Source organism: Pleurodeles waltl, chromosome 1_1 (assembly GCF_031143425.1).
Source record: "Pleurodeles waltl isolate 20211129_DDA chromosome 1_1, aPleWal1.hap1.20221129, whole genome shotgun sequence".
In the NCBI taxonomy this organism is placed as follows: domain Eukaryota; kingdom Metazoa; phylum Chordata; class Amphibia; order Caudata; family Salamandridae; genus Pleurodeles; species Pleurodeles waltl.
In genome coordinates this window covers 664,698,295-664,725,035 of record NC_090436.1, presented here as the reverse complement: position 1 = coordinate 664,725,035, position 26,741 = coordinate 664,698,295, and the positions used below count along the sequence as shown (strand labels likewise).

Below are 26,741 nucleotides of genomic sequence, written 5' to 3'. Positions count from 1 at the left end.
CTAGGGATGCTATTGTCTTGCATTCCGTTGATAAGGAACTGTCGTCTACACATGAGGACTCTTCAACAACAATTAGACAATCAATGGAAACAGACAGAAGGCTCTTTCGACGAGATAGTACGAATAACCCCTTCAGCGAAACAGGCTTTCAGGTGGTGGAAGGAAACTCTCCTCGTCTCAGACGGACTGTCATTTCCGAAGGACAGGACCATGCACATAGTAACAACAGACGCATCCCTGGAGGGATGGGGTGCTCATTTACAGGATCTTTCCGTGAGGGGAAGATGGTCCACTCAAGAATCAACTCTCCACATAAATGTATTAGAGTTAAGAGCGGTAGCTTTGGCACTCAAATCCTTCCTCACGAACATCAGAGATTCTTCAGTTTTGATAAGGACGGACAACACCACGGTCATGCATTACATCAACAAGCAGGGAGGCACAAGGTCTCGGGCGTTATCACTGGAGGCGCAGAAGCTGTGGCATTGGGTGATTCAGCATCGAATCTCCATCAGAGCAGAACATCTCCCAGGGATCACCAACACCTGGGCAGATGCCCTGAGCAGGAGTCGAACCAGCTGCCACGAGTGGGAACTCAATCAATCGGTTCTCGACAGTCTCTTTCGTCGTTGGGGCAAACCCACTCTAGATCTATTCGCGACCAGAGACAACAAGAAATGCCGACACTTTGCAAGCTGGCGTCCGCAGAAGGGTTCAAAGGGGAATGCGTTTTTGATCAGATGGTCAGGGATTTATGCATACGCTTTCCCCCGCTTCCACTTATCCCGAGGCTTCTCCAAAAGATGAAGAGAGAACAATGCAGGATTCTACTAATCGCTCCCAGGTGGCCACGCCAGTTCTGGTTCACAGAACTTCTTTTACTTTCGGAACAACCTCACATTCGGCTGAAGGCAATACCGGATTTGTTGACATTGAGTCAGGGTCAGGTTCGTCATCCCAACCCGACATCTCTTCGTTTATCAGCCTGGCTCCTGAATTCTATGAATTCGATGGATTAAATATCCCTCCGGATTGCAGAGAGGTGCTTGCCTGTGCCAGAGCTCAGTCTACAAATCGCACATACAAGTTCAAGTGGAAGAGGTTTTGCTTGTGGTGCTCAGCTTCCAACATCCATCCTCTAACATCATCTCCTGAACAAATTTTGCCATATTTATTGCATTTAGCTAAATCCGGTCTTTCACATTCATCGATTAAGGTGCATCTGGCTGCCATATCCCGTTTCCGGCGGACGTCTCAGTCACCTTCACTATGGTCCTCCAGAATAATAAAACAATTTCTTAAAGGTTTATTTAGGATGTTTCCACCAATTCAGCGTCCTGCACCGCAATGGCATTTGAACATTGTACTCTCCCAATTAATGAAGCCTCCGTTCGAGCCTATTCATAGAGTGGATCTCAAGTTCGTTTCTTTTAAAACGGCCCTTCTTTTAGCCTTGACATCGGCAAGGAGAGTCGGCGATATCCAGGCCTTCACAATTTCTCCACCTTTCCTTCAATTCAAGCCAGAGGTGGTCATTTTGAGAACAAATCCAAAGTTTATACCTAAAGTTCCATCATCTTTTCACTTAAACGAACCGGTAGTTCTAAGGACATTTTTTCCAAATCCACAAACGGCAGCGGAACGAGCTCTGCATTCTTTAGACATTAAGCGCTGTTTAAAGTTGTATATAGAAAGGACAAGTGGCTTCCGTAAATCTGAACAATTATTTATCAGCTATGGAAAGATCAATAACGGTAACGCAGTTACTAAACAGACTATAGCGCGCTGGATCTCTTCCGCCATACAGTTGGCTCACCAGTTGGCGGGGAAGCCATTATCTTCCAATGTCCGAGCGCATTCCACTAGAGCGGTATCCACTTCCACAGCTCTGTTCGCTGGAGTCCCTCTGAACCAGATCTGCAGGGCGGCAACATGGACACGTACTCATACTTTCACCCAGCATTACTGCCTGGAAGCTACTGACAAGGTGGATGCTGCGGTAGGACAAGCAGTTTTGCGTAATTTGTTCACATAAGGTGAGCCAATAATCTCTTACCCTCCGTCCTCTGTGTATGGTTTGAAGTATAATTTAAAGTATATAGTTGCATATGTGTACCTATAGATATAGGTGTTTTTATATATGTGTATATATAGATAGATACTATATGTAGTTAATATGGTTAGCACTTAATTTACAAATGTTAATTGCTTATATAGATTCAGATGACATGCATTATAAATATGCATGCTATTGGTGCTACAGGAAGCAAGATTTTGTTCTTACTGCTGGCTATTCTGATTCAAGCATGTGAATCTATGAAAGATACCCCAATACTGGAGAAGAAAATGAGTTACTTACCTGTAACTGTGGTTCTCCAGTATTGGTATCTTTCATAGATTCACATGCGACCCACCCTCCTCCCCAGAGAGGCTCACCTTCTTGGATTTTTTCCTGTATTCTCTAGTGCGGAGAAATCTGACAGACTGAGCCTCTGTGCTGAGGGTTCTAAAAGGGTGGTCACACCTGATTGGTTGAAGTTTGGGCTCTTTCTAAAGAGGCTGATAGTTCTACAATTGAATTTGTTTTTTCCTATTGACTTCAATGAAAAAAGAAATTCTCTATTTATTGCTTTCTATGTACCGTGGGACTCCCACTTCGACAACGGGGAATGATTCAAGCATGTGAATCTATGAAAGATACCAATACTGGAGAACCACAGTTACAGGTAAGTAACTCATTTTCTTCATAGACATTGGGTCTTGCGTAACTTACAACTGAGTCTGGTACCATTTCTGTGGGCTGGTTCCCAGTGCCCACCTTGCCCGGAGGGGCCTTGCCCAGTTTTGTAAACACAATCATTGCATTCACATCCTGGGGTGGTTTGGGGAGAGTCACAGCCACCACTCCAACTCGTGTAGGAAAGAGTGATGATTTCTCAGCTGCTGCAGGGGTGGAGGCGGCACAAGTAGCCTCACTCTGTCAAGTTGTGAGGACCTTGTAGGCCTCCTTCCAACAGTTCCATCATCTTTGAGGGCAACCCCGGCCACCATTTCCGGCTGGCAGTGTAGTAGTTCAGCTAAGATACAGCTGGTACAGGCCCCCTTGCAGTCATCGGCCTGAGTCATGTCCGTGCCACCAATGTGGTGTGGGGGAGGGTCCCCCGATGACCCCATTGCCAGCGTCAGACTCTCCCATGTACCTTGGGGGAAAGGAGTGCAGCCCTCAGTGCTGACCATCCCCAGCCACCGCCGGCATCTCTGGTCCCCCATTGCTCCTCTCCTGCTCACACCTTTGGCATTCCCGGACTCGCCGTCGCTGGGTGAGACAGGAGGGGAGGGGCAAATAGTGCTAGAGAGGGAACAGAACAAAGGTGCCTGCTGTTTCAGCCGCCTCTTGTGACTCTAGGCCCATGTGCTCCTACTCTGTGGCGCCACACTGGCTTTATGAGTTCAGCGTGCGACTCCCCAGGCCAAGTGTACCAGCCTCTGTGCTACTAATGGCCCTAGGCTGTAAAAGGACTCTGCAATGTTGCCGGATTTGTGGGCCCTACACTCCAGAGCCTCACAAGTTTGCGTCTGCCATCCTGAGGTGCTTGGCCACGCACCCTACTTTTAAAAACTTCCAAATGATAGCTTATCTATCACATTGAAAGTCAATGACTTGGTATGTATCCCTTACTGTCACAGAAATCTGAGATTTGTCCATCCATATGTGAACTGTGCAGTTGTCTGGCCAGCACATGACCTCAAGACAGAATTATGTATCGAAAATCAAGTTTCAACCTTCCTCTTGCACACGAGAGATTACGTCCTTCAATCACCCCTACAGTGTTACATTTTTTTTCTTCCATGTGTACCTCTGGGAAATAGCTTGTTTGGAACTTTTTTCTATATATACTAGGGCTCCTTTGGGCAGTGGAAGGCTGGGTGTGAGGGGAAAGATCCCATCACTGCTGTACTGCTACTTATGTTGCCTTGCCTCTACAGGAATCTAATTCTACTTAAGCATCAAGCATAGTGTGCCTTCTTCATAAGGTTATATATACATCCACTCAGTATAGTTCTTGACAAATTTAATCCGGGGACCTAAGGAAAATGTGGCATAAATCTTAGACCCTCACTTTATTTTACTGATTCTGGGACAATATCCCAATTCTTTGAGCCTAAAGGTGAACACCCTTGCTGCCCCACACCACCATGAGATCAACCTTATTAATTTTTCCCACCAGCATTTGAATGCTATTCCAGATTTTCACATTTACCAGGGATGGCTGTCAGGGATAATTATCTCCCACAGATTGCTGCCCAGTTGAAGGAGCATCTGACTTTTGTAGGCATGTGTGTGAAAATAAATGCTGTGCGAGTTGGTAAAGGCAGTCCTTAACCTAAAGTTCGTGATGCAGAAGATAGTGGACTAAGAGAGGCCCAGATCAGTCCTTGAATCAGTTGTTCATAGCAAGGCGATTGCTACCAGCACAAAATGCTTTTGAGTAGGAGGACAGAACCCAACTCTGAATTGGTCCAGATGCTAGAGTAGCTCCACAAAGTCTCTGATTTCCGAGTGTAGACAATGAAGAAGATCCAACACCAGGAACAGGGTTTTTTCTCCGATAACTGTGGTTCTGATTACTGACAAGTAAAATGTTCTGTCGTCCTTATCAGAGAAATGATTTTTGGATTTTAGGAGAGTAAGATTTAACTTGACCCTCACTGGTCTGCCAAAATTGAACTAAATGGTTCTAACTACCAAATGCAAATGGGGAACCATATTACAGAATTGGGAGAACAGGCTGCTTAGATATGAGTGACATTTCTGAAGATTATGGCTATTTTCTTAGCAAAAATGCCATGTAGTTTCTTGCAGAGCTCTAGTAATCTGACTTCTCACTGGGCATTGCTTGAGAGAAGGTATTTACTCCAGTATCCGATCTTTCATAAGTTCACGTGTTTGAATAATTTCCTGCATTTAGGCTGAGTGTCCCTGTAATGCCATCTGTTGCAATAATAATATTAGAATGCCTTCGGGCAAACAATAGTGCTTATTTAGTACCACCTCCTCATCCTTCAAAAAAGCCCAAACGTCACGCAGTCAAGTGAATTTCTCCTGCACGTCATTGGTAGATTACCTTGAGAGTTCCGATCTTTCACTTCAGCTAACTTTATCCTATTCCTTGTTTTACTCAGTGCTTGAATTTTTGAATGAGCTGTCATGTGAAATACTTTTGTGTAGCCGTTGGGTGGTGTTTTAGGGTTTTTGGTCTCGAGAACCAACCTTGGGCAACGGTTGAGACTTCAAAACAAATAATTTCTGTTCACACCAAATGTTGTCTCTGTACCTTAAACCTTTCCAGCCAACCTTCTAAGGAGTGCCTCTGCTGTTTGACTCCATGTCATAATGATGGATTTCAAAATGTATCAGACCTTTCCAGCTATAACCTTTCCAGATGTATGCTGTGTCTCCTGTGTCACTTTCCTAGCTCCTCAAACCAAAGCTGACTACTTTGTCGCATGTTATGCTGCTAAAAGGCTTGTTGTGGCAGTTAGGAGCTACACAAAATACAGATAACGCAGTCCGCCTTTGGGCAATCGGTGTTTTAAAAATGCAAAATGAATCCGATCAACTGCCCAGACTAAACCAGTGTTTCCCGTTTGGCAAAAATATTATGGTGGGTGCAGGAGTGTTTCATCATCAGCACTAAAGGAGGTAGACTAGTGAAAGCAAACATCAAGTTCGGGGTTTCCCCACAGTTCATCCTCAGTTGCGTTTTGTGACGTAATTAACACCCGCCAATTTGCCCATCTGATTTCTTTGAATGTGTGCCACAATCGTTAAGAAAGTTGTTACTATGTATAGCCTTGTATCACATGTGATTTTTAATTGAGAAAAACAATCCTTTTTTATTTTTTTTTATTTTTTTTAGAGCTTTCAGCTAACACGGCTGCTTTTGCTAAGAGCGCTGCTATGTTGGGAAACTCGGAAGATCATACTGCCTTGTCTCGAGCATTGTCTCAGCTTGCAGAAGTTGAAGAAAAAATAGACCAGCTACATCAGGACCAGGCATTTGCCGATTTTTTTGTTTTTACCGAACTACTCAGTGACTACATCCGTCTTATTGCATCAGTCAAAGTAAGTGTTTCATTATTGTGTATTTTTTCGTTCTGTTGATATATTGCATAACTTGTTACCTGTCTAAATTGTCCACTAAATTTGTGAGAATACTTCTCAAAATGCCTGTCCCGTAAATACGTTTTAACTCATTAACTGGGTTCTAAATATTGTTAGAACATAATTTATAGTTAAGCAGTGTACAACACTTAGAACGCCAATTAGCTAATATGGTGCAGTGCGATCAAAAACGGCATCAAATATACCACTTCTCGGCACAAAAATCAACTCGAGTTTGAACCAGATTTCCTGTTAGTCTTGCCTCTTGCTCTCAGCTCCCATCCTAACCTGTCAGTTATGCAATACTACCACTGCGATCCATAATATTCTGGCTGTGATTTTACCATCTATTCTCTCTTGACCTTACGTCCAGTCCATAAGACACCCGTGGCAATTGATGTACTTTATCTTGACTCCTTTCCTTTGGTTACAGAGCATGATGAGGATTTGAGATAAGGATTGTGTGACACATTTGGCAGACCTGACGCAGGATGAAGGAATTTGTAGCCTGAAACCAGAAATTCCTACAGATTGTTTTACTATAAAAGGAAGGTTCTCTTTTAGGCAGCACCCTGTAAACGCTGCATCTCAGAAAATACACACACTTACCGAGGAGCACACTGCTGTGCCATCAGTGGAAAAATATTTGGTGCTTGTGGACAAATGATCAACTGAGTAATGCATCTCTGTGATGAAGGCAAAAAGAGAATAACTCATCACATGACATCTACCTGTACCTCGACAGTGGAACTGACCCCCTGGAATTGACTTATATTGTTCTCTTTTTCTTCAAACAAACACCCGACTCCTTTTGCACATACCTCATCTTCACATCAGGAGGAAGGTTTTACTCCCTGTTCTCTCTTTGTGCCCTTAGAAGATTCCTCCAATAATCTCTGAATTTCACCAGTAGATCATCTGGTGATGTTAAACGCCTCTTCTGAGACAATGGAGAATTGCAAGAGGGAAAGCTGTGATATATGGTTGTCCTAGTGACCAACCCTGCCCAGGGTCCCCTCTCTGCACTATTATTAATAATGCAAGCACTAAATCTTGCTGTGTCATAGGTTGCTTGGAAGAATGTAATGGCACTGCTGACAGATTTTCTTTCCTATTTAATTCCTGTCTGTCCTACCAGCTCGTGGTCTGGACAAAAAACGATGCCATTTCATGTACAATGGCATGTGTTTTGGCAATAACGTTTCATCTACACTTTTTCCTCTCTCCTGAGTGAACACGTGTTCATTTTTGAGATGGCAGATATGGGCTGAAAGTTTTTATGTGTTATATTTTCTCTTCTGCTAAAGGACGGTTCGCTTAGCAGTGTATTCAACCATGGTACACGGTTTGGAGATCATCAATGCCCGTGCCCAAGATGCAGTCTTGATTTTTTTTCTTCTCCCACCTCCTTTGCTGTGTGTTCTGTCAATAGAGAACAGCGTGACATGTCGAAATAAAACTTAAAAAAAGGTTTGGGGGACTCGAGTTTGCATTGTTATGTATAATCCTAATTTACAGTCATAGCAAACACCTGCAAAAACATCTGGATTTGCTTAATTACATTTATTTGTACTGAAATCTCACACATTTCTAAGTGCATGAAAAATATAACGGTGTGCTCTGCTACTAAAGTATATATCATGTATTCACTGCGTAGGGTGTGTTTGACCATCGGATGAAGTGCTGGCAGAAATGGCAAGATGCACAAATAAATTTACAGAAAAAACGGGAAGCTGAAATGAAGCTTCAAGTTGCCAACAAGCCTGATAAACTTCAGCAAGCAAAAGATGAAATCAGAGAGGTAGTATGTTTTTACATATCTTTGTAATTATATGGGGTACGTCGTGTATTTGATAGATTTAACAATTTACATAATGTCTTTATTTGCATGTCTCTGAACGTAGACTGACTTTTGCGTTATTGTAAATGATTTTCCTGACTGTTTGTTTTAAATTAAATGTATTCTTTTTCCAGCGCACTCACTGCACTGCATAAACTAGTTACATTAAAAGAAATACTAAATCATTATAAAACCAGAACATGTTCACAGTGCAAAAAGTAGTGTAGTTTTCAGCCAAGAGATTAAGATCGAATTCTAGCCCTGGTTTCCCAAAATGTCATTATTTTATTATTATCCTATACAAGTCACTGTGCGGTTATCTCTGTTGTCTAATCTGTCTGAAAGTTGTAAATCTTTAAAACTAACAGCACTGTATAAAAAAAAGTATACATCGGTAGATTGTAACGTTGTTATTGTCTACATGTCCATTTGGCCTTTACGCTAGATTAAGAGTATCCAACGTAGTCACCTATGAAGTTCCTACATTTCCCTGTTAGCTCTCATCTCCAGGATTTACTGAATCACTTATCAATGGCATCTCCAATTTGAGGAACTCCATGTTTCCGTCACAATTGTTCAGACACCAAGCACCAAGATGAGCAGTCTGCCCTCCTTTACACTCTCAATACACTGCAGCTAGTATAGCACCTCTACATACTCATGCTGCTCTATCTCTTTGCTGCTCTATTGTATGCTACATCAGTACTTCTTGACTGGTCAAATGATGATGCCACCCTATTGTACATTGCACCCCATAATTCCACTAAACCCAGTTGCATGTGCTTTAAAGCTTCTGTTAGAATCTCACACCCAAGAGCTCATCACGTGAAGTCACTTCCCCATGGACTGTTTGCTAAGTGACATTATTCTCATCCTCAAGACAAACAGACAATTACGCCCCCTCAAATTGAGAGACATCAAACCAAAACCACCGTCTCAACTGTATATGAAGAAAAAGAGGCATACACAAACCAAAAAACAATGCCCCTAAACACTCTGACACCAACTGCACCACCCACAAAAATGTACATGCTACCTATAGAAAATTTCACCCATGTCAAAGCCAGCTTCTACTAAACTACCACAGCAAATGCCAACACTAAAAGTCGACCCCTGTGCAAAGCAGTCAAACTACTTGTCACACTACTAACAGATCGTCCAGTACCATTTGTTGACTGCTTTCAGCCAGTTATCTGAGTACTCTGCGACGTTTGAGGCAAGGTTAAATACAGAACCCCCTAAATTGATGGCACACAAAATGTGATGGGCGGCTGCTTGCAATACGTCTAACCACTTGCAATCACTCAGGGTAGCATTCCAACTCATCGTTCTTTTGCCTACCATACCATCTCAGATTAGGCACCACCCTATGCAAACCTGTCTTAATCCTGCTCCAGGGGGAATAGTCCAGCCCAGACTTTACTCTTCAGGCAGGTGTAGCTTGGTTCCAGTGGCAGAGTAAGCAAGGGAACTACATCTGGCCTTACCCTTGGCCACTTAGTGCATTACATCAAAGACACAAAAGGATATGCCCAGATGTGGGTCCCTTGCTCAGTGTGACACTGGAACCAAGCTACTCCTCTCTGAAGAGCCCCAGTAAGGGCATAACCAGTTTTGGATTCCTTGGGTTCCAGTTCAGAGAAGACCTGACGTGGTAGTTCAGGAGGATGGAGTGTTCCTATTGGATCAGGGTCAAGACTGATTTGCATATGGCTGGGTCTAATCTAAGGTCGCATGGTGACTAAAGGAATGATGGGTTGGAATGCTACCTGGAGCAATGGCCAGTGGTTAGACTTATTGCAGACATCCTCCCCTCACCTTTTGTGTGTTTAATAAAACTGAATGCTCACAATAAAGCTACTCTTCCTAAGGGCACCATCAACCAATGACCTATATTGCATTAGAACATGCCTTGGCATCATCCAAACCTCGATTTCAAGCTTACACATATAATTCTACCTCTTTAAAACAGTTTGCCCTCCTTTCAGGAAACAAACATGCATGTGTAAACGTGGATCATTGCCCTACTTACGCTCCTATCTGTCCGTCTTAAATGCTGTGGCGCACAGCCCTGTATGTCTCTTTAAAGGGTAAAGTTTGTGAACAGCTGGAGTTCAGAATAAATTGTTATGAAGGTGGAAGACAAGGTAGTTTAACAGTGCCACCTTGCCCAAATGAAGGTTTTTCCATAACCTTTTACCCCCTGCCCGCAGCTGCAAGTGGGATGGGAAGAGGCATTGGTGGTCCTGTGACTCCACATCCTCCCTCAAGTGTGGGAACATTTATTTCGGCTTTACCCCTGCCCCTTGGTTTACTTAATTGAAAAAGTTACCTCATGAGTTTGTAGTCTGCTGCTGCCTTACCCAAGTGTTTATGCAGCAGTGGCTTTGAAAATGAAGTAGAGCAGGACAGCTCACTGTTCTCTCAGTGCACCGTTCTGAATTGAAAACAGAGAGCTGTGAGGTGTCGCGGTGCTCTCTGGACCAGGGAGCAAAGGCACCTTCCAGCTCTCTATTATGAACTGCAGGCGAAACACTGGGAGATCTGTGACGGGCCGCTGCTGCCTGGCTGCCAGCACTCCATCCTGAATTGTGAACACCGACTTCCTTGAGCAAAGTAGAAGGGAGGGGACCACAAATAACTCTCACTCTGGTATCTCAGGAATGGCTTGGCAAAAAGCGACATTTTAGTTTGCATTGTGACAGCTACACCTTCCCCTGACCTTGTTCAAGGCTAGGCTATACTTACCTCCCCTTTCTATGTGCAGGGGTGTGAACAATACCCTCCCTGGGTACCTTGCCCACAGAAGGGTGGGAATGCCTGGAAATAGACCATATACTCAGCTAGCTCAAGGGGTGAAATGCCAGCCCACCCTCTCTTCTGTTTTTTTTTAATCTCCCCCTTCCTTTGGGCAAGGAAGAGGGTTGGCAGCATGGCACACTGTCCTCTACCTTTACCATAGTGTGAATAGGAATTAAGTAACACACCCTTTTTTGGCCTCAACAGTGGGGTAGAGGATTCCTGAGCCCCAAACCCTAGGTGCATAGAGGAGGTTATATTAAACCCACTTCCACTTTCCCATTTGGCAGCCTTTAATTAAAAAACAAAGCAATGGTTAAGTCACTGTTTCTGGCCAGGAGTTCAAGCCTGGCCTATTGACTTTACCATTGCTGCAAGTGAGGACACAAGGGGAGGGCTCAAAACCAAGGTTGGGGGCACTCTGGAGCTCCAAAGGGTCAAGTGTGCGTGGGGGGCTGTAGAGGCTCTGGAGTACAGAGAGGGCTGCAGTGGGGCAGGGCAAATAGAAAGCTGCGGTGGGGAAGCAGGGCAGCACACAGGAACTGGAGTGAGGCTGGGGGCACACTAAGGGAATGGATGGGACAGGTGTACACTGACTGACTGGCTGGGGAAGACCGAAGCAGGTGAGCTGTAGTGCATGCTGAGGCTACAGTGCATGCAGGGGCACCCAGAGGGACTGCAGCGGGCCATAGGCACATGAAGGGGCTCACGCAGGCTGCTGGACGGCAATCGGGCTGCGTGGGGCTGAGCTCACACAAAGGGTCTTCAAAGAGTTAGGGGCAAAACTAGATTCGTGGGACGCAGGGGACACACATGGAGATGCAAGTAGCACTCTGGGGGTTAAAGAGCAGGAGAGCTGTATATACAGCGGGGTAGCATGGGGCCCACCAGCATAATACGCCAACTCCTATACTAACCATCATACATCAACACAAACAACATACACCAACACATCCATCTTCATACATCAACAGAACCGCTCACGCCAATACACCCTCCACCATTCTTCCACACCGTGTCATGTGCCAAAAAAACATCATTCATTCACACAAACCACATCCAATAAAAACCTTTACATTCCCTAAAAAACCTTAATTTCCAAGAATGTTGAGATTGATTAAAATGTTACGTGGCTTTAACAAAAAAATGAGTCACGAAATTCCCCATACGTCTCACACTCTAGACTACTAAATGACCCTTAATTGCCCTGACGCATACAGTCTAATCAATGTCACACACCTATTCAAACGGAAAGTAGCACACTACACAATATAAAGTCATTCAGTGCTTCATATGCCAGCAATCTTCCTGCATATGTCCACACAATCATCGAGCCCAGCATAACATGCTGACGGACCCACCTTCATACTTGCATCCACCTACACATTATAAGACAGTACACTCACCATCATTCGCCCAACGTCTTCTGACCTCACACCCACTGTATGTCTGTACAAGCACTAGTATACCCCATCAGACAACCACACAGACATGTTAATATGCCAACATATGTATTTCACCATCAAAAGCCAATATAGCTACCATCATAGATCACACACAGGCACCATTGTTTTTTGTTTTTTTGTGTGCACTTACAGCACTCTAAACAGAGGCCAGCCATGTGCAAATCAGTCTTGTTCCTGCTGCAATAGGAACAGTCGAGACAGAACTACCAGGCCAGGTCTCTTCCAGGTAATAACACAAGCAACCACAGATCAGTTTGGGCCTTGTGCACCTCGACTTTGAGATGCAGCTTGAGATCAATGGCACAGTAAGCATTGGACCCACGTCCGGGCATACCTTTGCAGTGTGTGTGTGTCTCACTTAAAAATACCAAAGAATGACGGGTGAAATGCTTGAATTAATTAAGAACTGATCTAGGGGGTCTCGCAGATGCCATGTGTGCGACTGGTACGCCCAGACATGGGTCCTGTGCTCACTCTTCCATAGGAATCAAGATGCACCTCACTGAAAAGGCACCAGAAATCTGAAGCCAGTCTATGGCCGCTTGTGTTCACATCCATTTAAGGTTAGGGCTGGACTGTTCCTGTTTGAGCAGGACCAAAGATTGTTTGCGCAGCGGGGAAAAATAGTGAACCGAAATGTGTTCCCAGTAGTCACTGGCGGCTAAGAATAATTCAAGCATCCCACCCTTCACCTTTTGGTTTTTCTTAGACATTTAAGAGGTCACTGTCTTAAATCCTGAGCCTTAAATGCTACTAAACCTCAAGCGAGAGGCTGTTTTGAGAACTACCAAGCGTTTGTGCTAAGTCTGTTCTATTAGGAACTCAGTGTTCGTTTTTTAATGCTCAGCTTGGATTATGCTGCCTGTGCGCTACTGCAGAAAGCGTCTGCACCACCAGCTATCCAGGCTAAAGGCTAAATTAACCTTTCAAGTGGGAGTTTGCGCTCCCACGCCTTACATTATATCTACGTAATTAGCTCATGAAAAACACTTCAGTTAATTTTGATGACTGTTTCGGCCAAAATTGTAGTGCTTCTCTATTACAAAATCATGTTGAAGTTTAGGGCAGTAATTCCTTGTCAGTTTAATACATGCAGGAACTGTTAGCTTGATCATTTTTCGTATTATGGGTTTCTTGCTCTTGGCGACCTTATGCTCACCATTCCTAGTTGCGCTTCAATGTCACTGCAGAGAATGAAATGTCTTGGCTGATATCTCAAACTGCTATTTAGTTCAAGAAATCATGGACTATAATTTTGCTTACATTTTTGTATTTCCATTAAATATAGCAAAAAGAAAGTTGTGTTGAAGGCTAGATTCATAATTATGTTTGGTGATTTGCTGCATTGTGTGTGCGCTTTGTCACAACATATGCATGCTCCTTGAAGATTTGTTAATAAATCTCGATGTAACTAACAGACCCACAAAATAAGACTACTCTCTTAAGGAGGTGCTGAGCTGCCACACATTTTCACCCCTGTTCCAGTGCCATGTTAAACATACAATGTGAAAGATGTATGTCTGCGCTTCATCACGGCTGGCCGTTTATTTATTGAAAAAAAAAGTTCGGGACAGGTTGGTGCGTTCTCGTTTAGTGCATGTTTGCCTGATTTCTCTCAAATGTTCTCTGCCCTAATAAATTGAGCACTGCATTTTGTCTTTGTTTCATTTACTTTTATTTTATTCATTTTTGCAATGCTTCGTAAGGAAATTGAAGAGGTAGGAACATCCATTATTTACATGTCATTATTTATGACTGCAAGCGGGGCGTTGCCCATCATGCTTGCGTAGTCACCGCAATTTTTTCTTTTGGTTGCATCATTTGTCACATGTCAGCCCTGCGTTTGTAACTTTATGGAAGTCTGGGATTTTGGGGGAAAAATCACTGATTTGTCATTGCTGTTATGTTTTTTATTCAGACGTAAAATCTATATGACTTTGTTGTGCATTGGCGTCTTTCTTAACATATCATGCTTTATAAAGGGGACGTGGCAGAATTAAGTCTTGCTCTATTTTTAACACACAGTATGAGCATTATTCAGATGTGCATAATAACTACACACACCAACCGCACAATGGCTGACACTTTCATTTAAACAAACGTGTTCCTGGCGAACAGATCCCACGCAGACAAATGTATCTGTTTGATCTTAGCACCCTTGGCATTTCAGTGATTTCCAAAGGCATCCTCAAAAGTATTAACAGTGGCAAGTAGGACATTCAGAATGTATGCGGATAATGTATAGATTAGTCTGCAAAGGCAGTCTGCTGATAGGCACACAGTATTGCCAGAGAACAAAAGGAGTTGTCTATAGACTTCTTAAATTCGAAGCACGGGCATGGCTCAGCGTTGCATTCTGTTCCTATTTTGTTTCCCAGTGATCCATTTAAAAGCACATCAATCAGATGCAACTCAGTTCCAACCCAAAAAGGTGTACACCCTGAAATGTGATGCCGTATCTCTTCTGAAGGAGAATTCGAGCATTCCCAGTCTGGGTCCAGCCTTAAGAGGCCTCCTCAGTCAAGTACAGCTTCAGTTCCAATGGCACAATGAGATTGTGGGCCCATTCCTGAGTACATCAGTGTCACTCGGAGTGACTCTCAAAGAAGAACCCTTGAAAAACAGCCTGGTAATGATCAAAATGGATGTCCTGAGTCCTGAATGATTTTTCATGTGACGCAGGAAGAAGCGTAAATGTAGAATATATGAAGACAAAAAACACATTGTTGATAACCTGTGGATACAAACGTTTTGGAAATATAAGGAAGAAATCGTAATTTGAAAAGCATCGCCAGTGTTTTGAAATATATGTGCATATGATTATGAACTCTGCATAGTTTGAGTTTATTTGCAATACAAATTCACTTTGTAATAACTTTCCACAGAATTATCAGTCTGCTAACCATGAAAAGGTACATGTGTTCGGTTGTAGTGTCACTTAATGTCTTGCTTTGACAGGAGGAAGAGAGGTAGCTTTAAAAAAAAACAAAAAAAAAACACTTGCAGTTATACTGAAATATTAAAGACAAATGTAATATAACATTAGTAAACGTTTGTGTAGATTTTTGAAGTCATGAGGTAAATGTATATAATTCGGCATCCACGCGTGCAATTAAGGTAAGAGTTTGTCAGCTTGTTAAAATGCAGTAAACAGACTGATGATGGATTAGTGATATAAATATGGAATTATCCCTGACAGAAAACAATGCACATAAAGCAGCCTACATGATAGACCGATTAGAGAAAGCTTTTGACTTCTACCCTGTTTGGTGCCCAATACGGACCTCAAGATCTCCCTTGGGATAAGTTATCAAAGGTCGTATGATATTGAAGTAACAATTATAGCTGTTTTCCATTACATAATGGAATTTCTATTTAATTAGGAAAAAGCCAGGCGTGTGTTCGCAGGGCTACAGATTAAAAATACTGAATTGTGTGAAACCATTCTAAATGTTGGATTATTTAAAGTGTGGTCACAACGTAGGGTTGCAAATTGATCAACCATTCTGCTGTTACATAACCTGAGAAGATAGGTTAGTAGGAAGCTAGGGATTATGTGCCTGTAGAACATGTTCCAATTTAATGTATTTTTCATTCACCGCATGGAAAGGTTTATCGTGGTTTGAAGGAAAAACAAGCATTTGTAATGCAATGGGTCTCGCGTTTACTCGAATTAGAGCTATTAGCGGTGTAAATTCCTAACTGGACTTGTCTTGCCAAACAAACTGAAAATAAAAAGTAAAACAATTGACATAAGTGAGCCAATTCAAAGCGCCACCATGAGTGTGAGCGCCAAGGAAAGACACAAAAAGATAAAGAAGTTCGCTCGTAGTCAAAGTGCAATTATCCATGTAACGATAGGGTCGATGGCCAAGGCGTTATCAAAACCTTCCGAAGGCCATGTTTAGAATTAATGCCGTTTATTGTACAGTCACTAAACCATACTTGCTTTGAGTGTTGATCAGACCATAGGACATATGAAAATGAGTCCACAACGGAAATACCGCTCATCTGGAACATTTGTATCTGTCCTGAGGAACGTCTGAAAATTTCACAAAGCGAGGAGCTGATTTTCCAATGAGAGTTACAAAGGAATCTTTAGTTCTCAGCTCATTAAATGTTGGAGATAATTGTTTGAATTACTAAGTTTACCGATGGCATGCTAGATACTAGAAAACAATGAAACTGGACTACATTTTGCATCTTTAAAAAGTTTTGTTTCCCTTAAGATGGTACTCGGACTACTTTTTTCCCCCAATATGAAGTATTGTGGAGGCGATGCTCTGTTTAATTTGCTGAGCATACTTTTTGGTGGAGAAGGTTTTTTCCAGGTTGCATACCCTGAAATCTCCAGTCCTGAAAACGGATAGATCGCAGTCTGCAGCTTTTGTTTTTAGGATTCATTTATTTTCTTGTTAAAATGTTTATTTGAAGGGCTGCTTGTTCTGGAAAGCGTTTACTTTGTGAAATGTATATGTTGGATGTTAATTTGACTTCACATATATGTACCTTAACAATGTATATCTTCATTTACGTAGATGTGAAGTTAAGAATAGTAAATCTGTGCTTACCCACATATACGTGCCTTCGTTGTATTCTGGTAGTATAGTAGAATAGTGCACTCTAAATTGTGCTTATTTTTTTTAAATTGTTTTGCTGAAGAAACATTTACGCTAGTCCTTAGAACAGCGTAGCTCATTATTCACGTTTATATGGATTTACACTACCAAACGCACACTTCCTAGATGGCAGTGACCAGTCTTTGTAACAGTAGATGCATGTTCCTATCCTTCAGCTGGACTTGCAAGCAGCCTCGTTATAAGGGATTATTTCAGGCAGCCCTGAACTTGTATTATCATTTGGCACCCCCCCACATTGAAAGTGAAAATATTTGAAAGCTGTTGAGGTTGTTGAGAATATAATACAGATGTCTGAAAAGTGAAAATACCAATGATATTGAGCAGGTGTGCTCTTCCTTTTAAATTCTGTATTCTCAGTTTCAAGAGTTTTGTAACTAAAGAAATAATCCTTGCATATAGAACAAGCGTGACAGCGTATTAAGTTAATAGTTTTTTTTAATGGCTGTATTAGAATAGCCTTCTTTTTTCATCATTACCCCTGTTTATTTGCTGACTGATACCTATTTTTTTTTTTAAACTTTGCACACTGGGGCATTGCTGACCAGTCCCCACTGTATGTGCACAGACCACTAAAACGTAGTAAACGTGGCAAATCCCAGTTTAGCATATATAGCTGTCTAGTATGTGAAGCACAAATCACACCAATGGTATGGAAGATTAAATGTCTCTTGCAGACTGAAGCACATGTGCCATCCATTAGGCTGACACAGAAAACGTAGCAGCAGGTCTGAATGTATAGCTTTGACTGTTTACAGCTTTTAAACCTGCAGGTGACAATGTCAAAATAACCCTGACAGGAAGAGCCCTACGTTAATATATTAAGTCACCCTAAGTAGACTTTACTGCCTGCAACGCCCATGCCCAGTCTTTAAAACTCAGTATTTAAAAGTGGAACATGTAAGAAAGTAGGATTGGCATATTCTTACATTAACTAGCCTGGAAAGGCAGCTTTAACTGTATAGGGCTGTGCCTTTTTTCATAAGAAAAGTTAAAGTACAATTAAAATACTATTTTTTGTATCTGTATTTGCATTATTTGTTTTGTAGAACAAGCTACAAAGGTTATTCAACCATTATTTTTGATATTTTGATATTTATTAAAAATTGAATTCAGTGGTGAAGTTGGATTTTTAGCAAATACACAGGAATAGTAACTTTTAGAATGTTGCACTTTTCCAGCCAGAAGCTCCAGTATACTAATTAGCATTACCCTACATGCAGCTGCACTGTCAGTGCTACCCTTTGATGAGATATTAAATAATGCTTCCAGAGCAGAGACCATGGCTTGGGCCTGACTGGACTGTATGGGCAAGGTATGTGATTCAGCTTGACCCAAGAAGGGCAGTTGAGGACGCTCCAGAAACTTCACCAACTTGAAAGAGACCAACAAAAGGCCTGTTCTTTATACCTTTATGATTAGTGAGGGCTGGAAAACAGGGGCCTTTTGAACCCAGGATAACATTTTAGCTTCCTTCACAGTGTAGGAGAGAGCTGTCCCTAGAACCTGTTTGGCATGGATCACTGCGAGTGGGCTGTTCATTATCCTAGACACACCCCTGGGTGTGCTTCACGCCTTCTCTAGGGGCAGACAGGTCATGCATTGTTGGATTTCAATGGGAAAGGTGCACTCTGGGTTAGCTTACAGTACTACAAACTTGATTAGCTGGAAAAGAGTGAAGAGTACCCTTAGGAACCTTATACCCTTTGGTTTATGAGTGTCCAAGAGTCACTCCCTACCAGAATATTAAATTGAAGAAGAGCAGCACCTAATTCCCAGCTCTTTAGAATGCCTGGACCTGTGCAGTAACAGAAAAGGACCAAACTTATAAAAATCCATAAAGGGGATTCAAAAGATTTCTAACATTGATAAGGCAAAAAGCACCAACACCACCATAGAGTCTGTGGGAGCAGTACATGGGGACTTAGGCACAAGTTGAGGGCAAATGTACTGCTCCCACAGACTCTATGGTGGTGTTGGTGCTTTTTGCCTTATCAATGTTAGAAATCTTTGGAATCCCCTTTATGGATTTTTATAAGTTTGGTGTTGTGTTTCTTACCAACAACATACAATACCCAGTCCACTGGAGGATTGGGGGGAAGGAGAGAAAGGTTTTAGGGGTACACGTTTGTGCTGTCCCTTAATGAATCAAGAAACACAAAAACAAACATGCCCCTTCTGTGGGTTCTCATGTGAAAACCACTCATCCTGTTGTATGGCTAATAACCCAATATAGGAAAATGCTGAAGTCCTAGTTTCTGTTGGCAGGACCTGGAGGGTACTTATCAAAATACACAGGATGGCCTCACACACCCCTCGGGTATCATGTTTCATCATCGGCTGTCCTACGCTCACCAGAGAATTCTCCGGGCCTGCACAATACACTGAGGGGATGTGCAGGGACATGTCGAGTGAAATGGGGAAGGGGATCCAGAAGTGATATAAAAACGCTGGTCACTTACCCAGTGCTCTACTCTATTAATAGGGTGGTGAGGGAGTGATAAAAATAAATGGTAGGACAAATGAGGCTTGATTATTCAACTCTTGTCCTTAGGGGGTCGATATGTTTCTGCCCTGAAAAGGCTGCACATGGGGTATGGGGATTTTATCAGGACGTGAACCCTATTCTTTCCCCTTCACACATAGGTGCACATGCAGACTTACAATGCCAGATCTTAAAGCCGTTGTAGCAGCAAGAGTATTTACTGGTTATCTGGTATGGTCCTGGAAAGGTATAGAAACATAACATAACAATTAAATCAAATTATAATGATGTGAACTAACATACACATAAAAGTAAAAGAAAATGTGACATGCAGCAATTATTTGGGCCAGAAATCATTTCAGGGCCTTTAGTTTCATGCTGTCACACTTGTGTGTGCACTGCAAGTGCAGGAAAACACTGCAAACATTTCATTGGCTGTCAGTGGAAACTCAAGCAAACACACTACATGTGTAGAACCTTCATGTGATAGTGGTTCAAGAACTAGTAGGCATCCTTAACTTAATATTTTGTCTTACCCTAACTACAGGAAAACCACACCCCATAGAGGAGTAAATGGGAGTGGCCTTGCAGTCACTCTGTATACAGACAAAAAATATCCTTTGATTAGTATCAGCTTGATGGGCCTGTATGCTGGTGTCGAAGAAAAGTAAAAAAAAAAAAAAAGAGAGAGACTTATTCATCAGAGGTTTCACCCCTCTGCCGAACCTATTTCTGTATTTGTAGTCACCTCCTGAAGATGCCAATACCGGTGAGGAGCTCACCTTTTAGTGTGTGGGCTCCAGCCTTGGAGAGGTAGAGTCCCCCGTGACGTATGCAGGGCCGCCAGGAGCCCCAACGGGTATTGGGCTGGTAGTACCAGCTCTAGTGTCTCATGCAGGCGTACCAGACGCTCGCAGGAATCTACTGTTGGATCCCCCCAACCAGATGCTCACTGTTTTGTATGGAGGGCAAAACCAAATATACAGAACGTTGCAATATTAGATCTTGTAAAAGCACACGAGAAGTAGTGCCAGTTGTGTGTTAGAATGCGCATGCGCTGAGGAGGTTGCTGGGATGCACGATATCAGGCTAAACAGCACATGCGTGACATGGAGGTTGCTGGGAAATGCAGGCAATGCCAGTAGGTAGCCTACAAGGGTTGCTCATAACATAGGCAATGCTTCTAAAGGGCAGATGGAGTGCTCACAAAATGCGCATTACCCTTGGCATCCATATATATGCTCAACTATGTGTGGCTGTAGATACAAGTGCTCTGCGTACCCTGCCATCTAGTGTTGGGTCCGGATGTGTGCAGGATGTTTTTCTTCGAAGAAAGTCTTTCAACTCACGAGGCAGAGTGACTCCTCCTTCTCAATCTTACTGCCCATGGCCATTGTTAGATTGTTTTCTCTCCGACTTTGGGTTCGGATGTGTGTGCTTACGTTCAGAGTTGAGATCATCGTTGGATCTCTCATTCGGTTCTATTCTGTCTACCATCGGTATTGGTATAGATTGTGTTTCCTCGTCTCTGCGTGTTGACCTACAACCACCCATCGATTAGACTTCATCACGGCCCGCAGAGGGCCTCGTCCTTCTGGCCTTCTAGCTTTGGATTCAGTTCTGCTTCTAAATGATGCCCTCCTGGTGATGGGACGAATGCCATTTCATTTCAATCTGCTTTGTCACGCAAAAAACCCACGGACCAACTCTATTCAGGTCTGTAACCTGTCTCTCTTTCCAGCCCACAGGCAAAAGCTGATTGTGAGGCCTGTCTAGTATTCTGCTCGAAGGAAATGCTCCGTGATCGTTGATCACGCCTGCTTGAGATGAAGTAAAGGGCCACTGATGACACTATTGATCACTTCAGACATCAAGATGTCTAGGAGGAGTATCATCCAGAAGCTTCGGTATCTGAAGAGGAGGCTTTCTCTGTCAAGGCCAGTTGGGACTTTGATCTGGAGTTCGTAATAACCAGCGTATCAATGAAATCCTGTGCATTGAGTAGAAAATGCTCTGCCCCTCAGCCTTGAGTCAATCCTTCAAAAAGACTCATGCTTTTGGATCAAGAGGCCTTGAACCACCACTGCCTGTAGGAAATGGTCAGCAGGAGAAGTCAGTTTGGACGCCCCACTCTCAGGCTAGGTGCCGAAACACCATTCAAAACCAAAAGCCTTGGCACCAACAACCTCTACAGCCTCCACAGCCTCTAGCCTGAGCCAACCAATGGCAAAACAGACTATTGAGACCATTGTAGAGCCTATTCTCCACAGGTTACAAGACAACCTGGATTCTAGACAACAGCAGATCCAGATTCAACCAAAGACTGGAAGATTTGTGGCAAAACCACCACCTACTCAGCCACCACCTTCCAAAAGACAGCTCTTTTTTCAAGAGGCTTTAGATATTCCCATTCCATCTAAATGCAAAAAGACAGATAAAGCCACTGGTCCTTTGCCCCCACCACCACCCTTGCCACCTCCCCTACCACCACTGCTTCAACCACCTCTACCAGACATGCCCTCTTCACCGCAGTCTGATCCCCTGGTGATGGCACCAGATACTGGGGATGATTCCTTTCATGTCCTCCCAGATACAGACCCCTGGGACTCCTATGATGTTGACTTGCCAGGGGGCATGGACCCAGCCTTGTACCCTGCACGGCCATCTCCTCCTGGTGACTCCACCACTTACCAGGAGCTAATAGCTAGGGCGGCTACATTTCATGGCCTACAACTTCATAACGATCGTCTTGAATAGGATTTCTTATTCAAGACACTATCCTCCACATACAGAAACACACAGTACCTGCTTATGCTGAAAATTACCATTGCTTTGCCATAGAGACAACATCTTAAACGACCCAGTTATGGCACATATTATTACTCCCAGGGTTGATAAGAAATATAAACCGTCTTCCTCAGACCCTGCCTACATAAAAGGGCAAGTACCACCTGATTCCCTAGTAGTCACCAGTGCTAGGAAAAGGGCTAACTTGCAAGCATCTGACTACACCCTACTGCCTGATAGAAAAAGCAAAAGAATTGATGCAGCGGGTAAGAGGGTTGCAGCTCAGTCTGCTATCCAGTGGTGGATTGCTAATTCCATGGGCCTCTTCGCAAGATAAGATGTGCTCACTGGAATAAGATTCAGGAACTCCTCCAATATCTCCCAGATGAGCACAGACAGAGAGGGCAGGATTTTGTTGCTGAAGGTCAGCTAATATCCAACACAAAAATTAATTTGCCCTTGACACTGCTGACACAGCCAGAAGTATTAGTACTAGCATACTTCTTAGACTATATGCTTGGCTGCGTAGTTCAGGCTTCAAGTCTGATGTTCAGCAGAGGGTTCTCAATCTCCCATTTGACAAGGAACATCTTTTCGGCCGGCGGGACGATGAGACACTGGAGAAAACTAAAAAGGACACTGAGACAGCGAAGTCCATGGGAGTCCTACAAACCCCTACATATAGGGGCTCCTTTCACTTCTCCATCTGCGGCTCCAAAACAACTACTATGGAAGCCTTCACCTCATACCATTGTGAGCAGAGGCAGTACTCCCCCACAAAGTGCTACTATAGGGGTCCTATAGAGGAAACAACACTAAAGGTAGAGGCAAAAGTGATTTCCCACGTGGTGCTGCCACTACCAGTAAGCAGTGACTGGCTTCGCCTTCCCCCCGATTACACTACACCTATCGGGGATGCATCAACAATTTTCTCCCCATTAGCAACAGACAACAACAGGCAAGTTGGTGTTGGATATTATCCAACACGGTTATTGTCTGGAGCTTATTACCACACCTCCCAACATTACATCTCTCACCCCTCTGCTCTCATTGAACATCAAACTTTACTCAAACAGGAAGTCCAGGCTCTCGTTCTCAAAGATGCAATAGAAACCGTACCTCTTCAGCACCAAGGTCGAGGAGAATACTCTCTATACTTCCTCGTACCCAAAAGGATGGTTCACCTGATAGCAGAGTATCTCCCAGGCATGAACAATGACTTTGCGGACCTACTAAGCAGGATGCAGCAACAAGTCCATGAATGGGAACTCCACCCGCAAGTCCTACTTTCATACTTCTCAAATGGGGAGTTCCCGCAACTGTAGTGTTCGCCCATCCTAAGGCGGATCTTGTGAGTGGTGTACCTATGCAGCGTAGCTGACAAGGACAAGTGATCTTAAGAATGATATTCTTAGTATAATGTTTGATGACCCAGTGATGGGCAAACACCAGAGCAGGATCCGGTGCAAAAAAAGTTCAACACGAATGATCGGCCATTTCCTAGAGACACAACATACTGAAAAGACATTGGATGGGTCATACTGGAGAAGATCACACCACAGCCCATTCTGAATGCGTCTAGACTACTAATGGAAAGGGAGCAGCGGTTGGTATATCACTTAAAAACACATTTACTGGGGCTTAATGAAGATATTTCTTGGCTCCAGTTGAAACATTAATGCTCTGAAATCCAGCTACACAGCAGGGTTAGATCTTGACATGAAATTCACTCTATGGCCAAACAAGGATACAACCATACACATCTGCCTTTACTTTTTTGTGGGAATATGGCTTGCGAGGTGCACGCCACATGTTATGAGTGCCCCTCCAAGGCTACCTCCCGGTATGGGCTACATTTTTTAGCAACCTTCATACCGCGCAGTCACTGTTTAGCTCAATACCTTGCATCCCAGCAACCTATATAGCGCACGCGCGCTCGAATCCACAAACAACACCACTCCTCGGGTGCTTTTACAAGATCTAATATTGCAGCTATCTGTACATCTGGTCTTGCACTGTACATACAACAGTGAGTGTCTCGTTGGGGGGGACCAACAGTAGGGTCCCACGAGCATCTGGTAATACCCACATGAGACACTACAGCTGTGCCATATTTACGAGGGGTACGCCTAGGTTTAAGTTATTGAAACCTGATAAGTTGTGGACATATTACTTGTAGTGGTCTCCGTCCAGCTCAACTAATAAACCATTTTCTTACAACATGTTTTTGTTGACTAAAATAAGTCTCCGATTTACTTTACACAAATTGCACACATTCAGAGTTATTTGAAAGTAGATAAGCGGAGGTTTGCTGAGACAGCTACAGTAGTCCAGAAACTCCTGTGAAATGCAAATGTCTTTAGTTATAGTGGTCGGAGTTGCCTTTGAAAACATGGCAATTGATTAGTATAAAAAATTATGAATTTGACTTAGGAGACGATGTGTAGTTTTGGAATAAGGAACTTATATTTCAAACTCTAAAATATCTAATGTTTTTTTCCTCCTGTCAGTGGGAATCAAAAGTTCAACAAGGAGAACGAGAATTTGATCAGATCTCAAAAACCATACGCAAAGAAGTTGGAAGGTTTGAGGCATGTATATTTTCTCCCAGGAGCACTTATTTGTTTTTTGATAATCTGCTGAGTCGTAGCATCATTGCAGTGAAACTTTGTGTTTCATGATTACCAATTTACATTAATTTATATTACAGAAAGAACGAGTAAAGGACTTTAAAACTGTTATCATCAAGTACTTAGAATCATTAGTTCAAACACAACAACAGGTATGGTTATTATTGACATAAATATTTAAAGGTCTACATTCGCTAGCATTTTATTTCATACCTAATTGACAAAGCTTACATTTTTGCATTCGATGTTAAGAAATATAGAATTCAATTTTGTAATGGATCTCCACTTAACTGTTTTACATTTTTGATGACTGATTTTGAAAAGGCATGCAGAAAGCAAAATAACCTCCGATCAAATAATGTTTGTTTAGATCACATAAGAATACAGTATACAAAACAGGTGAATAACATTTTATAGATGTGTGTGTGTGTTGTGTGTGTGTCAGTGACACACACTCTTTATTACCATTGTTGACTGTGCGAAGGGTCCATTGTTCAACAGAGACGAAGCCTCAAGTGAGTGATGAAGTTCCTTACCTCAACAATGGTAATAAACAGCATAATGCACTTATTGGACTTGCGTGTAGGGATTATGCCATGCTGTTCTTGCTAATGCAGTCACTATCAACAAAGATATTTAACAATAACCTGCAGTGTGAGAAAATCACAATAACTGGGGCCTTGGGAGTACAGTACCTGTTGCTTTCCATTGCAACTATCCTCCAGAATGGACTCTGAAGCTTTTAACCATTGTTTTCACAAATAAGTTGCTTTGTATTTAGGTAGTTACATGGAACGTGACGTGACCTTTCCACCACAGTTATAAACGTGTTAATCTGTGTTCACTTGCACACTTATTGCAAATAACATTATTGGGTCACATTTATTTTGCCTGGTATTGCATAAGTATACCTCTATATTCTCTTTCTTGATATAATAATATATATTCCTAGAATGTGTGGCTCTGCATACTCCTTCCATCTACAGTTGGGCCTGAACTTGTTTTTCTATGAAGTCTCAGTAGATCACAAGACCTATTGAGACCCCTCCCATAGTCCACAACATACCAAGACCAAGATTCCACCTTGGAATGTTTTATTTCACTATTGAGTTCGGACATTTGAGTGCCAACTCCGGGACTGATAAGTTCTTCGCCAGATTCTTCGAGGCCAGTCTTTTCATTTTCTAAACCAATGACGACAAAGACTGCCGTTACTGCATATCCTGCGCATGGTCAGAGGACTCTTCCCTGACACCCAAGCAACTTCTTTCAACACATTGCATTCAACAAGATCCTAGTGCATTGTGATCAGACACCCCTGCAACACCTGGTAACAACAAGACTTCAAAACTTTCAGGCCATAGTTTGGAGAATGATAGTTTAGGGTGAGAGTCTCATGGAAAGGACACCTTTTCAATTGTTCTCTAAGTCTAATAACAAGTACACCTGGTCAGATCAATATGGCTTGTGTAATTAGTGCCTGTCGCCGAAATACAACTAAGCTGCTTGTGACGACTGCCGAGCCTTCTGTTGCAAAAAATAATAATTTTCCAGGACTGAAGAGAAAGGCATTGCATCTATAACAGAAGGCAACGCCAAGCTTCACATGAGACCCTTACCATCTATGCCCCAGAAGATCCGTTAGGTACCAAGGAGGAAGAAGCAGGCCCGTCTGACCTTCTAGTGGCCCAAGAGGGTGAGAAGCCCAGAGGTGGTGTACTTCAGAGCCTCCGAAGCTAACCAAGAGGAAGCCGAGCACCCAGCTGTAAAGCCGTTGGGATTAAGGACAGGATCCAAACCTAGGGCTTCTGTCCTGCCGCAGAAACAGCAAGCTCAGTCTTTTTGATTTCCCGGGCATCCCCAGACAGAGGTAGAGCACTGTTTCAGGGAAAATCTGGCATCAAACCCAGAGTCTAATCTGAAAAGGCCCT

At 42.9% G+C, this 26,741-nt stretch overlaps 1 protein-coding gene across 2 annotated transcripts in view; it reads left to right on the top strand.

The window, feature by feature from the left end:
* The window catches only part of SNX2 (sorting nexin 2), a 298,179-nt gene that overhangs the window by 249,101 nt on the left and 22,337 nt on the right, over positions 1-26,741 (top strand). For both annotated transcript variants that reach the window (XM_069226951.1, XM_069226942.1), the window contains 4 exons: positions 5,922-6,127; positions 7,824-7,967; positions 24,691-24,771; positions 24,891-24,962. In XM_069226951.1, the coding sequence (XP_069083052.1) occupies positions 5,922-6,127; positions 7,824-7,967; positions 24,691-24,771; positions 24,891-24,962 (503 nt within the window). The remainder of the gene's footprint in view (positions 1-5,921; positions 6,128-7,823; positions 7,968-24,690; positions 24,772-24,890; positions 24,963-26,741) is intronic.